Source organism: Euprymna scolopes, chromosome 2 (assembly GCF_053919585.1).
Source record: "Euprymna scolopes isolate OS-2025 chromosome 2, ASM5391958v1, whole genome shotgun sequence".
NCBI lineage: Eukaryota > Metazoa > Mollusca > Cephalopoda > Sepiida > Sepiolidae > Euprymna > Euprymna scolopes.
In genome coordinates, this window is record NC_136483.1 from 160,986,051 (window position 1) to 161,003,816 (window position 17,766).

The following is a 17,766-nucleotide window of genomic DNA, read 5'->3' on the forward strand; positions in this document are numbered from 1 at the left end:
AAACATAATTATCAAAGTATACTTACGCAGATAGATATGAAAAGTCTTTATTAAAGTTTGTGCCTATTTCAATTCTATGGAAGCCAGGCACGAATGCAGACCCCACAATTTTATTATACTATCCCTATTTAAGTTAAAACATACTTATCAAAGTATTCTTATGTACATCTATATCAAAAACACTTGTAAACGTTTTTTTTTTATTTAAAAATTTTTTATTTCCATACTTTGTGGACCAGGCGCGAACGCAGACCCCACAATTTTAATGAACCACTGTTCTGCCAGATCAAACATACCCGTTCCTGTGTCTCGATACATCTATCATTATATGTAATCAGTTTTTTAAAACAGTCAACCATATAGGAGCCTATTCGTGACCACACACACACACACATATTCAGCTTTATATTATAGATATGGCTAAATACAGACCAATCAACATAATGATTAAAAAAACAAAAAATAAAAATAAAGGTTAGCTTACTAGGTTTCGTTTCTCGCTCAACAGAGTTAAATCGAGGAAAATATGATTTAAAAAAATAGTCATGAATATGGGGGGGGGGAACGAAAAATAAGCAGGGGAAAAAATTACATAGAAACTATATTAAGTCCTAAAAGATTTTATTTTTGTTTGCAAAAATCTTTTAGGACTTAATTTAGTTTCTATATCATTTTTCCCCCACTTATTTTTCATTTTTTTTTTTACTCCCCCGCCATATTCATGACTATTTTTTTTTAATCGTATTTTCCTCGATTTAGCTCTGTTGAGCAAGAAACGAAACCTGGTTAGCTAACCTTTATTTTCATTTTTTATCTTTTTAATCATTATGTTGACTGGTCTGCATTTAGTCATGATTAAATTTTGTACCCCCCACCCCAAAAAATTTTCAAATATATATATATTTGAAAAATTTTTTTTCTTTTTTTTTTTGGGGGGGGGGATACAATATATATATATATATATATATATATATATATATATATATATATATATATAATCATTTCTACAGTCAAACAATGTCGCAGCTAATTCAAGCAATGAAAGCCAAGAAACCGGAAGCCCAGAACTCCAATACCGCCCACATTTGCGCTCATCAGTTGAAAATATTCAAATTCGGGTTTCAAATCCCCAGCTCGAATGTGTTCACTTGATGAGCTCAATTAAGAGGGAAACTTCAGTCTTCGACTTCTGGCTTCTTGGCTTTCATTGCTCGTGTGAGCTGCGATGGATGTTAACTGTGGAAATAATTATTACATCTCTTACATTCTAAGATGTTTATATATATATATATATATATATATATATATATATATATATATATATATATATATATATATATCATATTTAAGTCATATCAAATTAATCAAAGTCGATTAATAGAGAAAATCCAAACTACATTACTGATGCAGAATAGAATAATACATATAGAGTAATATAACATTGCATATAATGGTGGAACGATAAAGTAGTCACCCTAAAGAAAACAATACACTACAGCTTTATTTTAAAACTTTTATTGAAAAAAATCAATTCAGGTAACTTAATTATGTAATAGAGCTGACATCTATTCAATGTAGCCGCCTTCATCCTCAATCACCACCTTGATACAGTTCAAAAACTGGGAGCATGCCTTTTCCACAAGCGCTGGCGGGAGCTTGGTGAATACTCGACGGATGGTGGTGATCAGGTTGGTTTTGGTGTTGTTGGAGGTCATGTTGGTGATGTTCTGGACATATGACCAAACGAAGTAGTTCAGCAGGTTCAGGTCGGGGGAGGAGGGGGCCTAGTGAGAGAAGGATACAAAATCATAGCACTTCTTCTGAAGTCAAGCCTGGGTCTCTTTGGACTTGTGGGTCAGTGCTAAGTCCTGCTGTCACATCCAGTGTCTGCCTGCGACCATTTGATTACACCAAGGGATCACCACACTCTTCACCATATGCAAGTACACTTTGGTGTTGACTTTCAAGCTGATTTCGAAGATGTGAGGTGACATTATGTGACCCCCACTTAAAACCACACCAAAGACCATAACCATAGCTGGAAATTTTGTTTTCATTACCCTAGGCACGTTCCTGTTATTTGTGGTAATCCTGCGATGCATTTTGAGGTGCTGGCAATGGTCCTGTTGTCATAACTTTGATCGGTAGAGAGTGTGAGTTGTACAGCGGCGCATCTACGATCTCGCATGTCGAACATTGTGTCACTTTCGTCTGTAGTCTCCATCTCCCTCCATCCTCGAAGCATTATACATGAGTGTATTAACTTACCATTAATCAGGATCGGTAGGGCGGGGGATCTTAAAATGCTTTATGACGTCTTTTAATTGAATTTTCACAATAAATTCATCATTATCACGATCCTAAGGACGACATAAGTGAATTCCTTAGCACACTGGAACACATCTTCAAATTTCTGGTCCATCAGTGAAAAAGAAGTGATCACAAAGGGAATAAACAGAAGCTTTCACTTCTATTCAATCAAACTTGCATATATATATATATATATATATATATATATATATATATATATATATATATATGTATATATATATATATATATATATATATATATCTGTGGAAATATATTTTCTTATAATATATACGAATCCTTATTTAAGAAGCTCAATGTAATTACAGAGCAATATAGTGAATAAATGACAGAAGACTATATTCCAAAGTTCATGATGTTGACCATCTTATAATTTATTCCTTTAATTCAGTTGACATTTACAATTTATATATATATATATATATATATATATATATATATATATATATATATATATATATATTCTAAAATTCAAAATGGCGTAATGAAAGAAAAATATAAGGTATTTGCAACTTCTCTTCCAATTTTCGGATCTTTTAATCATGTCCAAATGCATTTTACTTCCTTTTGGTGGATTGATTGCTGTCATTTCTTCTGATGAGTTAAGGACGAAATAGATTCATTGATTGATACAATAATTAAGTGATTGATTTTGTGCTACGAAACAGATACTGTCAAGAATTGTAAGTGTCAACTGAATTAAAGAAATAAATTGTAAGATGGTCAACATCATGAAATTTGGAATATAGACTTTTCTCATTCATTATATGCTCTGTAATTACATCATTGAGCTTCTTTAATAAGGATTGGTATATATAAAAAGGAAATATTAGTAAATATTTCCACACACACACACACACACATATATATATATATATATATATATATATATATATATATATATATATATATATATATATATATACATAAATCTTAATATTGAAACTTACAGCCCCTATCATAAACCCAATTTGGACTTTTTTTTTTTACATGGAGGTCACCACTTCTCAAGGTCCGGAAGCCACTCGGGGATAAGGGTTATTGCATGTACAGTAATCAATGGGATAATATCGTAGTAATCGTTAGTATTGGAGATTTGATAAAGTGTCTTACTTAAGGGGGCGATTCATCATGAATTTGTTTATGTTGGACTTGAACACATCCAAGTTGTAGTCAGGTGGGAAACAGGTAAACAGAAGAGAGTTCCACAGGCATGCACTTCTGAGAAAGAAGCTTTGTTCATGGAATCTACGTTTTGATGTAGGCACAGATAAAGAGTGGGGAAAGCTATTGCCAGTGATTTCAGCTAGACGGATGTTTTTCATGAAAGATTGGCGAGGGGTGAACACAGATTGGAGCTCAGACGAGCACTTGCCATAGAAATAATGATTAAACAAAGACAGGCTCGCAACGTCTCTTCTGTGGGAGAGAGGTTGCAGGGAAGAGAAAAGGGCAGCCCTACTAAGCCATGAAGTCTATTTTGTACTCTGTCAAGGCAGGATAGGCTGTTTTTAGCAGCTCCAGTCCAGATGTGGCAGCAGTACTCCATCCTTGGACATACTTGGCTTTTATATAGATAGAGAATTGCATCAGTAGTGAGATATCTTCTGGAGTGGTAGAAGGATCCCACCATTTTCCCAGTGACCTGGGCAACCGACTTGATGTACATGTTCCATTTCAGATCAGGAGTAAAGGTCAAACCCAGAAGCTTGTCAAAACAGGGACCCTTCTCAAAACGAGAGCCATCCATTACAATTGATGCCAGATGGGGATCAGAGCATTGATGATGTAAAGATAGGAGCGATGATGTAAAGATAGGAGCTTGGTTTTAGATGCATCAAAAATAACCAGCCACCTCTTCCTCCACTGTACCACGCGCTCAAGATCAGAGGAGAGAGAATCAGAGAGAACTTTGTCATTTACAGCCTTTGATGTGTTGCCATAGATGGTCGTGTCATCAGCATAGATGTCGACGAATGATTTAAGTATGTGTTTTGGGAGATCATTGATGTAGATCAGGAAGATAGTTGGGTCCAGGATTGACCCCTGAGGGACTTCAGCATTAATACTCTGGGCCTCTGATTTCTGCCCATCAACCACTACTCTTATGAGCCTATCAGAGAGAAATGATTTAATAATTGAGAAAACATTTCCAGTTATACTGTAGCTGGAAATCTTGTGAAGTAGGCCCTTATGCCATACCTTATCGAAGGCCTTTGATATCTCAAGAGCAATTGCCCTAGAAAGGAAGTCTTTGTCGAGAGATTCACTAATCCTATGAGAAATAACCGTTAGCACATCTAGCAGAATGGAAACCATATTGCATGTCACTAAGAAGGTTATTTCTGCTGAGGTGGTTGACTACTTCTTTATTTAATATGGATTCCAGCAACTTACTCATAACACACAGGAGACTTATTGGTCTGTACTGAGAGGGAGAGGACTTATCACCTGAATTCTTAAATACAGGGCATACTGATGAGGTTTTCCAGGGTGTTGGGAAGCACTTGGTATATGAACATTACCGGAATTTTGATATATTAAAATGTTGGTTAAAAAATACTACTACTACTACTACTACTACTACTACTACTACTAATAATAATAATAATAATAATAATATATATATATATATATATATATATATATATATATATATATATATATATATATATATATATAGTGATATACAAACTGCCATTAGCATATTAAGCGACGCTCTTTGTGTAAACAAATCGAGCAGAGGCATGTGGACGATGGCAAAACATCGTTAATTCATTACCCTCACAGCAGCAGCCATATAGCGTAATGGTGAGACTGTCATTTGGGCAGTCGGGTTTCGATCCTGGCTTGAAGCAGTTGCCTGTCTAGCTGCACTGATGAGCTGTGAAACAGCGAAACAGTACTGTATGTGGATGACTATATATATATATATATATATATATATATATATATATATTGGCATATTATTCAGTGTGGTGATATATGAGACATTTTCAGAAGAGAAAATGCTACACTCTAAGACGAGACAGAGTGAGGGGGAGGGGGTATTTGAGCCAACTATTGTCTGAGATATTTACCTCATTTCTTTCAAATGTACATATGTCAGCAGCTGAAGTAATTGATGATTTCGGTTTTGCATCAGGTGTGTTTATAGGCTCTATAATCTAGAAGAAAAAAAAGAAGAAGAAGAAGAAACAATCGATAAATGAATATGAATCAATAATTGTTTATGACTTTCATGTACAAATATTTGTTTAGGAATGTATTTATTTTAGATGAGGATTGATAATTTGTATTATTTTTTTTTTTTGTATTCAAACTACTGTTCTCATCTGAGAAGTTATTCTCTTAACGTTTTGGCAGATGTAAACTTGGACCGCCTTCAATTGCATTTTGTCAAATTATTTCGGACTATATACAACAATATAAACATGCACTCGAAGTAATCGAATAAATTATTGGAACTATTAATGGTGTCGTTTGCTATGCATCTTATGATTAGATGAAAAAACATCCAATAACAGGCTACCTTTTAAAACCTCCATAGCCAGATATCTCACTGCTGATGCAATTCTCTATCTATATAAGAGCCAGATACGCCCAAGGATGGAATACTGTTGCCACATATGGGCAGGAGCTGCTAGAAAAGACTTGTCCTGCCTTGATAGGGTTCAAAATAGACTTCGTGGCCTGGTGGGAGATGTCCTTTTCTCTTTGCTGCAACCTCTATCTCACAGAAGAGATGTTGCGAGTTTGTCTCTGCTTTATTGTTATTTTCATGGAAAGTGTTCGACTGAGCTTCAATCTATGGTCCCCCCTCGCCAAACTTTCACAAGAAACACTCGACTAGCTGAAAACATTATCAATAATTTTCCCCACTCTTTATCTGTGCCTAAACCTAAACATAGATTCCATGATCAAAGCTTCTTTCTTAGAACTGCACGCCTGTGGAATTGTCTTCCGTTTTCCTGCTTTCCAGCTGTCTATAATATGGTTGTCTTCAAGTCCAACGTGAACAAGTTTCTGATGAGCCGTTCCACTTAAGGTAACAAATTTACGGCACTTCCATTACTATCGATTACTATATTGTCCTTTTGATTACTGTACACTCTTTAACCCTTATCCTTGAGTGGCCTATCGGCCTTGATAAGTGGTAACGCCTATGTAAAAAAAAACAAAAACATGACATGAGCGCTTTTTTTTTTACAACGTTCTCTTTTCTTTTGTTGTGGTCCTCCACCAAGTGAACACATCTACTGCTATCTCCACCTTCAGCACAACAGGGCAGAACACATGCAAGGGTTCATACCAGCATAAACAGCACAAAAAGATAAGGCTCCCTATTTCTACACTCTACCGAAACGAACTCAGAATATGAGAAAACTATGGAACGTTAAAAGTCCACATATTCTGAGATCAGTTCTCGCAATATACCAGTTTTTCTCTTTTTTTCCTTTTTTTTTTTTTTTTTTTTTTTTTTTTTAAATATAACGTGTGTAATAAATTCAAAATGTGGTGTTGTAATTAAAAATTCCCAACAAATAAAGTGGGTGCCATGACTGGGAATCGAAACCAGAATCTTGAGATCTTCAGTCAGATATATTGCTACTTAAGTTTAAAGCAAAACAAAAAGTCCACATCAGTTAATTTTATATATCTTATACAAATAAAGATAAATAATAATTTTATATATCTTATACAAATAAAGATAAATAATAATTTTATATATCTTATACAAATAAAGATAAATAATAATTTTATATATCTTATACAAATAAAGATAAATAATAATTTTATATATCTTATACAAATAAAGATAAATAATAATTTTATATATCTTATACAAATAAAGATTTGATATATCTTATATAAATAAAGAATAAATAAAGATTGTTTGTCTGTCTGTCAGTCACTATTTTTTTAAAACGTAATAAATCATTTTGGAATTTGCCTCACTTCGAAATATCAGAGATCTTAACTCCCGTTAGAAATGTAAAATATTGCACTAATAGTAAAATAATCGATTCTCCACAAATAAAGCAGATACCGTGACCAGAAATCGAAACCAAAACCTTAAGTTTTAGGTTTTACTAAATGACCTATTTTGATATTCTTATAAATAGAGCTATGACGACACATCAAACTCTTTAGTTGAGAAACAGTAGTGAACAGGGTTCTGAATCAGAACATCTCACTCGGTAAGGATTACCATGATAGAGTTAGCACCTGATCGTCATCAAACTACTCTTCGACAACCAGCAAAGAACAACAGAAAAGATCGTGGGTAGAAGAAGCAGAGGACGACAGTGAGAAACATACGTTGACAGTTTGAACACCTGAGCAACGTCAAGAATGATGAGCAACGCTGAATAAATGAATGCTTCGAGGCAGAGAAATGGATGGAGAGCCATAGTCGTCAAGACCTGTACCAGGCAGGACACCGCTTGAATAGAGCTTAAAACATAGCCGTGACGTCATAGATTTTTCGATTTACGTCATGTTTCAAAACATCAATTCAAACATAAGCGATGATTAAAACTAAATAAATGAATGGGTAAATGTTATCAATAGTGTTGGTAATTATTTCAATAATTATTTCAATAATTATTTCAATAATTATTAAAATAATTATTTCACTAATTATTTCACTAATTATTTCAATAATTATTTCAATAATACAAAAACAATTTATTTTGCTTTAAGCACGTATTAGCGTTACAAAAAAGAATATTTAATATGTACTAGAATTTTGGATTGGAGTGCCCATAATTCTAGCAAGTTGAAATTACTTACTTTCAAGTTTCCTGTTTTAGGTCGCAGTGAATCAATATTCGAAGAATTTGCAATCGAATAATCAATCTCTTTAGTTGTTGGCATTGACTGTTTGCTTTCCAGTTGAATGTTATGCGCATGTTCTTCTTTATTTGTATGTTGCAAATCTGAATTTTTTCTTACAATAGATGTCGACTCTTCATTTATGTTAGGATTGTCTACATTCTCATTAGTCTCCTAGAAAAAGAAAACATTAAAGAAAAAATTGATTATATCATATTTATGAACAGCTATTAATTTTATTTATTCACACATACACACACACATATATATATATATATATATATATATATATATATATATAAAGAAAATGGGTATCATTATGAAGAAAAAGAAGAAGAAAAACAACAACAACAACAACAACAACAAAACAAAATAAAATTCTGAAGATAGTGATGCACTGAAATATATAAATTTCAAACAAGTAAAATATGGATTATTTTTTGCGTTGTGATTTGGCTTCCTAAGCGTACATGATACGCATTTTGTTTTATTCAAATTTAATCAACGGTCCCATAACAGAACTCAAACCACTTATGTAATTCTCGCGTAGCCATATGCACCGTTCCGGAGAGACTGGTTCTTCTTTCTCCAACTAACAACATGGCAAGAAAAAAGAAGAAGAAAAAAACAAAACAAAACCAAACAAAATTCTGAAGATGGCGGTGCACCTAAATATATAAATAATACGCATTTTTGTTCTACTCAGATTTAATCAATGTTCCTATAACGGAGCTCAACCCACTTATATATATATATATATATATATATATATATATATATATATATATATATATATATACTAGCAAAATTACCCGTCGTTGACTGGATTCAAAACCAGCCTAAAGAAAGTGGACTATTATTTATGAAAGTATGATAGGTTATGAAAAGGAAGGGTTATAAAGAGATAGCTTCGAATTTGGGGGCATCAAAATCAAAGCAAAATATGATGAAAGTAAAAATAAAATAGATAAACCCCATAATTTATTATACCATACCTATTCAAACTGAAACACTTATCACAATATTCTCTGGATCTATATTAAAAAACCTTGTTAAACTTTGTGACATATTTCCATTCTATGGAGCTCAGGCATGAATGAACACCCTATAATTTTATTATGCAATATTTCTTCAAACTGAAACATAATTATCAAAGTATACTTACGCAGATAGATATGAAAAGTCTTTATTAAAGTTTGTGCCTATTTCCATTCTATGGAGGCCAGGCGCGAACGCAGACCCCACAATTTTATTATATCATCCCTATTTAAGTTAAAACATACTTATCAAAGTATTATTACGTACATCTATATCAAAAACACTTGTAAACGTTTGTTTTTTAATTTTTAAATTTTTTATTTCCATACTTTGTGGACCAGGCGCGAATGCAGACCCCACAATTTTAATGAACCACTGTTCTGCCCGATCAAACATACCCGTTCCTGTGTCTCGATACATCTTCTATCATTATATGTAATCAGTTTTTTAAAATAGTCAACCATATAGGAGCCTATTCGTGTGTGTGTGTGTGTGCGCGCGCGCGCGCGTGTGTGTGTGTGTGTGTGTGTGTGTGTGTGTGTGAGAGAGAGAGAGAGAGTTCCTTATAGACTCGAAAATGGCTGGGTCAAGTTTTTATGAAATTTCATACGAATGAACTTTATGTGCCTGGCAGTGTTCTTAGAGAGGTTTTGTATCAGAATGTCTTCGATAAGTATTGATAATTGATAATTGAAATAATCCGACGTAAATACCCCCAACAAACACGACAAGCAACAAAATTCCACCCCTTCACAGTAGAAATCCCTAGGTGTAAGAAAGCCTTCTACTCTAATAGTTTCTTCACCAGAACTGTTAGACTTTGGAATTCCCTTCCAGTTTCCTGCTTCCCCAACTGTACTGGCATGCATAAGTTCAAGTGTAATGTGAACAGACATCTTGCTGCTCAACTCCCTATATAGTATCTCTGCAACTCATGTCCTTGATAGTAGTCTCCAAAAATCAAAGTGGCACTGTGCCTTGCTTGAGGTGAAAATGTAATTTAAAAAAACCGATGAAAGAAGGAACAGGCGATTTTTACCAAAGTTAACATCTTATACAGCCTAACATCACAAGTGCATTTGAGAAGTTTTATTATTACACAATCAGAAAGGTTTCATATAAAATCAACAGCGGATTCTTTGATATAACTGGGGTACGTTTGAAATGAATGTTTCTGTTTAAAGCACATTTTCACTATGATACTTGACTTTTTCATTTTAAACTTAAATTCAAGTTATTATCACCGCACAAGCATAGAGGCCAGGCATACAAAATCAACAGTAGATTCAAAATGAATGTTTCTATTTAGAGCTCAATTGAAGCATGATACTTGAATTTTGCATTTTAAACTTTAATGCAAGCCATTATATATAAAAAAATAATTTTATAAAATCAACAGTAGGTTCTCTACAGAGCAATATAGACTATAATGTATTGTAGGCTAAGTCACTGCAAGAGGCATGTGACCTTTCTCCTGGTGCGCCATGATGGATCCCCAACTTGAGCAGGCAACCAATCGATTTGATTGAAAATGGACAATGTTCACCAATTTCGATGACAATAAAAATATGGGAGTGTGAAACTTTCGTTGATCATCATTCAATCCCAGGCAACGTCGGGTCTCCCTGCTAGTATATAATACTTAGGTATTTCTTTGGACGAAATTTTAAAGATCCATAACAAAACATGTTTACATTTGGCAATTGATAACATTACACATCGCTAAAATTCGTGATTTGATGTCATGATAATCAGAAAAAATTGATCAGAATTGATTGATTTTGTCTTTTGACCAAACCAAGCTTGAGCTGAAGATGGAAGATGACATTAAACGCTTTTCAAACTGTGACCACTGATGCCTGTTTTTAAGGCCGGGAAATGACCAAGCGTTCTAAAAACTCATGCTATCAGACCTCAATAGATGTCACAAGGCATATCTATGATTAAACTTGAAGAAGAGTATCCTCGTAATAGTTAAAGCTATCTTGGAAGAAGAGCAGAGAAGAGGAGCACAAAAAAAAAAAACGTAATTGCATACAAACTGCATTAAAAGAAGATGGATACGCCTCGTGGCGTCCATTGAGGTTTGGTATCATGTGTTTTAGAACCTTTGATCATCATCCATCTCTTTTTTTTTCACAAAGGAGTCACGACTTATCAAGGCCCAGAGGCCACTCGAGGATAAGAGTTAATGAGTATACATTAGTCAAAGGGAACATGTCGTAGAAATCGTTAGTAGTGGAAATTTGGTGAATTGGATTACTTAAGAGGATGGCTCATCAAGAATTTGTTCACGTTGGACTTGAAGGCAACCACATTGTAGTCAGTTGGAAAGCAGGAAAATGGAACAGAGTTCCACAGGTGTGTAGTTATAAGAAAGAAGCTTTGTTCATGGAATCTACATTTAGGTTTAGGCACAAATAAAGAGTGGGGGAAATTATCTATAGTGGTTTTTTGTGAAAGTCAGAACAGGGGGTACCAGAGATTGGAGCTCAGATCCATCATCATCGTATGAATCCGAAGATTTTATTATTGGCATTAGTTTCCCCGATTTATTGTTATTTGCCATGAAAATAATGATAAAGCACAGAATTTGTTTACGTTGGACTTGAAGACAACCATATTATAGTCAGTTGGAAGGCAAAAAATCAGAACAGAGTTCCACAGGTGCGCAGTTCTATGAAAGAAACTTTGTTCATGGAATCTACATTTTGGTTTAGACACAAATAAAAAGTGAGGGAAATTATCTATAGTGGTTTCAGCTAGATGAACGTTTTTCGTGAAAGTCAGGACAGGGGGGACCAGAGATTGGAGCTTAGATCCACTACCATCGTATGAATCCGAAGATTCTATTGTTGGCATTAGTTTCTCCGATTTATCGTTATTTGCCATGAAAATAACGATAAAGCAGAGACAGGCTTGCAACGTCTCTTCTATGGGAAAGAGGTTGCAGGGAAGAGAAAAGGACATCCCCCACTAGGCTATGAAGTCTATTTTGAACTCTGTCAAGGCAGGATAAGCTGCTTCCAGTAGCTCCTGCCCAGATGTAGTAACAGTACTCCATCCCTGGAGATACTTGGCTCTTATACAGGTAGAGAACTGCATCAGCAATGAGATATCTACTGGAGCGGTAGAACGATCCCACCATTTTTCCAGCAACCTTGGTAATGGATTTGATGTACATGTCCCATCTCAGATAAAGAATAAAGGTTAGACATATAAGCTTGTCAAAACATTTTTCATGCAGTCTGTATGCAACGACACATACGTTTTTTTTTTTTTTCGATTGTACTCCTCTTCTCTACTCTTCTCTCAAGTAAGAGTTTCCTGGCCTTAAAAATAGGCATCATTGATTACAGTTTGAAAAGTGTTTCATGTCGTTTTGTAATGTCAATACGCTCATCTGTTTGGATAGAGTGCACTAGAAATAGTAATAGTGTTAATAACACTCTCAAGTCATCAGCCCTATTCAGTAGATTCAGTAGGGGGGGGGGGTCAGTGGTTGACGACATGAACTAACAACCTGGGTGTCCTAAGTTCGTATCCAGTTCGTTTCACAAAAATCATTTTTAATTAGGATGTTGGCAACCTTCACGTGGTCCCTGATATCTTTCTAGAAATAATTCTGCCAAGATAAATATCAGGGAAACCAATGCCAACAATATAATCTTCAGATTCATATGATGATGATGATGATGATGATGATGATGATGATGATGATGATGGTGATTCATTTTGGGAAATTGTTTTACTTTTCCTCTCAGAGCATTCACCTTCCTTATAAAACTGGATCAGGTTCCTTTGCTGTCACCATCTTCTGGTTTGCTGTTTCACATTATTCTCTTATCAAGTGAACCTCGAAAACCTTATGATGCTATTTTATTTAACTCCTCTCCAGGTTAGACACAAGGTCAAGTCTGGGTTTGATGAAAGTGCTACTGTGAAATAAACCAGATTCAAACTTGGCATGCCCAAGTTTTCAGTTCATATTGTTAACCACTTTTTGTCTTATTACAAGGGAGGAGCTGCTTATCAAGGCCCAAAGGCCACTCGATAATAGTGGTTAATGCGTGTGTGGTGGACACTAAGATAACAGCTTAGTGATCGATTGTGGTGGAAGTTGGATAGAATTTTATTATTTAAGGGGACCAGACATCAAAAACTTATTTACATTGGATTTGAAGATAACCATGGTGTAGTCAACTGGAAAGCATGACAACAAAGCTGAGTTCCACAGGCAGGCAGTTCTAGGAGGTTAGTTCATGGAATCTTTGTCTAAATTTAGGTACAGATAGAGAGATGGGGAAATTGTTGATCGTGCTTGACGAGTGCTTTGAGGAGGGCCATAAACTGAAGCCTAGATGAGCGCTTGCCATGAAAATAATGATAAAGGAAATACAGGCTTGCAATGTCTCTTCTGTGGAAAAGAGGTAGCAGAGAGGAGAAGCAGGCACCACACACCAGACTTTGAAGCCGATTCTGAACTCTATCAAGATAGGATAGGGTGTTCTGAGCAGTTTCTGCGCAGATCTTGCAACAGTACTTCATTTTAGGGCATATTTAGCTAGGTATAGGATTGTGTCAGGAGTGAAATACTTTCTGAAATGGTAGAATGACGCAATCATTTTTCCATTTCAGGTCAGGGATGAAAGTCAGTCCCAGAAACTTGTTAAAGAAGGTATCTTCTTTGTGATGCGAGCCATTCATATTAATTGGGGCCAAGTGAGGATCAGAGCATTGGTAGTGAAAAGATGAGCTTGGTTTTTGATGCGTTAAAATTAACCAGCCACTTTTTGCCCCATTTCCACCATGTGTTCAAGATTGGAAGAGAGAGACTCAAAGAGATCTTGATCATTGGTAATCTTTGAAATGTTACCATGGATGGTACTTCCATCTATGCATATGTCAACGAATGAACTTACAATGTAATTTGAGAGATCATTGATGAAGATAAGGAAGAAAGTTGGTCTCAGGATGAATCCTTGGGACACACCAGCAGTGATACTTTGAGCTTCAGATTTCTGCCAACAATTACTTGCATAAACTTATCAGAGAGAAAGAATTTTATTGTTAAGTAGACATTTCCAGATATTCCATAGCTGGATATCTTGTGAAGTAGACCTTTATGCTAAACCCTATCAAATGCCTTTGATATGTTGAATACTGTTCTTTAGATAGATTTGATAGATTCATTGATCCTATGTGAAATTTCAGTCAGTACATCAGCTGTAGATCTTGCTGGATGGAAACCATATTGCTTGTCACTGAGTAGGTTGTTTTTGCTGAGGTGGTTGACAATTTCTCTGTTTAGCACGGATTCAAATACTTCACTCATGATGCACAGAAGACTAATTAGTCTGTGCTGAGATGCAGAAGACCGATTTCTAGTGCTTTTAAATGCTTGGCAGGTTAACAAGGTTTTCCAAGGTATTGGGAAGCAGTTCACCTTTAGGAATCGATTGAACAACTTTGCAAGAACGGGTGCTAGTTCCGGTTGCAGTTTTTTGAGTACTATAACTGGAATACTGTTAGGACCAATTTCTTTGCTAGCATCAAGGTTCTAGCATCTTTGCTAGCATCATGCGTGTGAACAAATATGTGAATGTCACTTAGATTAATTTTGGTGTTTTGAAGAAATTCAGGAGGTAGGTGGCCCAAATCACATAGGGTTGAGTTCGATACAAAGAGTTTGGCTTTGTTAGGTGCTGACGAAACCACCCCGGGTTCATTGATAATGGTCAGGATAGAAGATGTGCATTTGTTCAGAACCTTGTTTGTTATTTGTCAAAACTCATGGGAGCCTCTGTTCTTCTTTTTTAGACTTGATGGAATGAGCCTATGACTCTCTCGCAATTTTCCATAATTCTTTTGCAGTGATTGCTTTCTACTTCAGTTTCAAAACATTTATTATGTTTAAAGCAATTGAAGTAGCTGTTTCTCTGTGTAATGGTGGCAACTGTTTAATTTCTGGCCGGCTGTTTAGTTTCTGTTGGTATTTCTTGGGATCGGATGTTATAGCAGATGCATTCTTTTTAAACATAGAGCATAGAGGCAGTTCTAATATTTTTGGTGGTGGTGGTGGGGGGGTTACTATTATACTGTTTCAGTTTTCTTGATTCCATGTAGTGTTTCTTTGTAGTGTTTCTTTGTGTTTTACATCTGTAGCAGTTTCCCTATGTCCAACGCGTGCCTGTAGTTCATGTGGGGTGGTCTCTGCATTCAAGGGTTTTCCTTAATATTTCAGCAGTTTTCATTATTATTATCCATTGTATCTTCTCAGCTATCTCTCTGATTCCAATCTCTTCCATTCTTTTCTCAAAGTTTTTTGGTATGGTTCCTAGTGCTCCTATTATTAGTGGTGTTATCTTTATTTTCTTCATCTTCCATATCTCTTTGATCTCTTTGGTCAATTTCGTTTATTTGCTCCGTTTCTCTGTCTCCATGATCTTCACTCTGTGGTCTGCTGGGATGGCAAAATCTACAATCTGGCAAGAATTTTTCTTCTTGTTAACTATTATGACATCTGGTCTTCTTGCTTAGATGGGTTTATCTGTTTGTATATGCATATTCCATAGGATTTTGTGACTTCCATTTCCAAATACTGCCACCAGTTTGTGTTTGCAACATTTATCTGGGTGTCCACGATGCAATTATTTGCATAATTTCCAATGTACTGCCTTCCCCACTTGATCATGTCTATTTGGATATTTTTTGCACTAGCATGCTGCATTTACTTATTATGTGGTTTATTGTTTCGTCTCTTCATCCATAGAGTATGCATTTACTGCTTTCTTGTGACTTGTTAATCCTTGCTTTGATGTGGTCAATTCTAATCAAGTTACCTTGTGCGGCTGTTATTAGGGATTCAGTTTCTCTATTTAAGCTTCCTTTTTGTAGCCATGTTTAAGTCTCATCTTTTGTCATACTTATAAATTGTCCGTCTAGCTGTTTCTCTTCCCATTTTTCTTTTCTTGTCTTATCCCTTGTCTCTCTGTTTTCTTCATTTATTCAGTATCTCTTACTGCAGTAATTATTCTTTCAATGTTCTGCATTATATATTTAAAAAAAATTTTTTTCGTGTCATTCACACAGTCCTCTTCCTCCATCTTTTCTTTTCACTTAGAGTCAGTCGGCATCATCCTTGGAGTGTAGTGCCTTGTGCATCGTCATAAGTTTCCTGGTCTTCTGGTCGAGATGTCTCAGTTCTTCTTTGGCCCAACTTATAAACGGTCCGGAGTATGTTATTAGTGATACTGTTCATGTGTTTATACTTCTTATTAGGTTTCTACTATATATTTTAGTTTCAAGGAGTTTCCTTGTTCTTCTGAGGTATTTCGTTTCAGTTTTCTTGTTCATTAGTGCCTCTAGTTCCTTTGTAGTTCTTGTTATATGTTCACCTAGTGCCTTCCTCTCTGCTTGCTTCCATGCCTTCGGTTGTCTCCAGTTTTCCCCTTCTTATAACTAGCAGTGTACACTTTTCCATACTGAATTCTAGTCGGATATCCTGGCTGAAGATTCTGGTTGTGTTTATTAGTGTTTCTAGTTCCTTTGTAGTTCTTGCAAAAAGTTTCAAATCGTCTACAGGTGGTTCATTCTTTTCATCTTTATGTGAACTTGTATCTTAATACTTTCTTAATGTATTGTTAAGGGCATCATAGCCATGATAAAGAGTAATTGTGATAGGGAATCTCCTGGGAAGATACCTCTTTGTATTTTAATCTGTTATGTATTGTCCATTAACTGTCAATTCAAGTCTTCATGTTTTCGTTGCATTTTCAATTAAATTGATAATCTTATCTGGTATTTTGTACATTCTACGGCATTCTATTTTCTATGTTCTTTTTCTACTCTTTACCTCCTTCAGGATTTTTTTTTATCTATTTATAGTAGATTATGTGTTCCTCTTTTTCGTTTCTGGTATCTTTTCTGTTCTTTGGAAGATAGTTCACGATTCTTAAGGGAATGGTAAATTTGTTCTCTCAGTTGTACCGTTAGTATTTTCCACATTAAATAAGCAGGTTATAGACAAAATACTGTTAGAAATTCGCTCATTATATGTTACCGTGACATAAGTTGACATATATTCGGTGTTTTTTTTAAATAGTATTTTATCTAGTTTATTATTTATAACACCTTTTCTAGCAGTATCAGAATTTTTTGTGAAAATAGCGAATAATTCCACCCCATCTTTCCAAGCTTATAACTCCTCGAAAAATGCAATTCAAGCCCTAATTTTTTTTTCAATTAAAGGAGCAAGGACCAAGGTTCCATTAAAAAAAAAAAAAAGAAAAAAGAAAAAACAAATAACGTGGTTTAAAAAAAGGTTTTAAACTTCAAACTTTACAGGTAAAATTCTACAAGAACACGATGTCCGTTTTTTTTTAAATTTGAATATATTATGTATTGACCTTTTCTCTTCAATTTGTGAGTAAATAATTATGTACTTATCCGGGACTAAATTAAGTATTTTCTTTGTAATAGACACTTGGGGGGGGGGGGAACCGTGAATAAAAAAAAAAACGTTTGTCTAAAATATTATATTCGGTTTATTGGAAAGAACA

At 35.0% G+C, this 17,766-nt stretch overlaps 1 protein-coding gene across 1 annotated transcript in view; it reads right to left on the reverse strand.

Annotated features, from left to right (window-relative positions):
• The window catches only part of LOC145297864 (uncharacterized), a 307,728-nt gene that overhangs the window by 72,068 nt on the left and 217,894 nt on the right, over positions 1–17,766 (reverse strand). Inside the window, exons 18-19 of the mRNA XM_080144191.1 lie at positions 8,126–8,341; positions 5,410–5,496 (exon numbers count right to left, since the gene is read on the reverse strand). Coding sequence (XP_080000317.1) covers positions 5,410–5,496; positions 8,126–8,341 — 303 coding nt within the window. The remainder of the gene's footprint in view (positions 1–5,409; positions 5,497–8,125; positions 8,342–17,766) is intronic.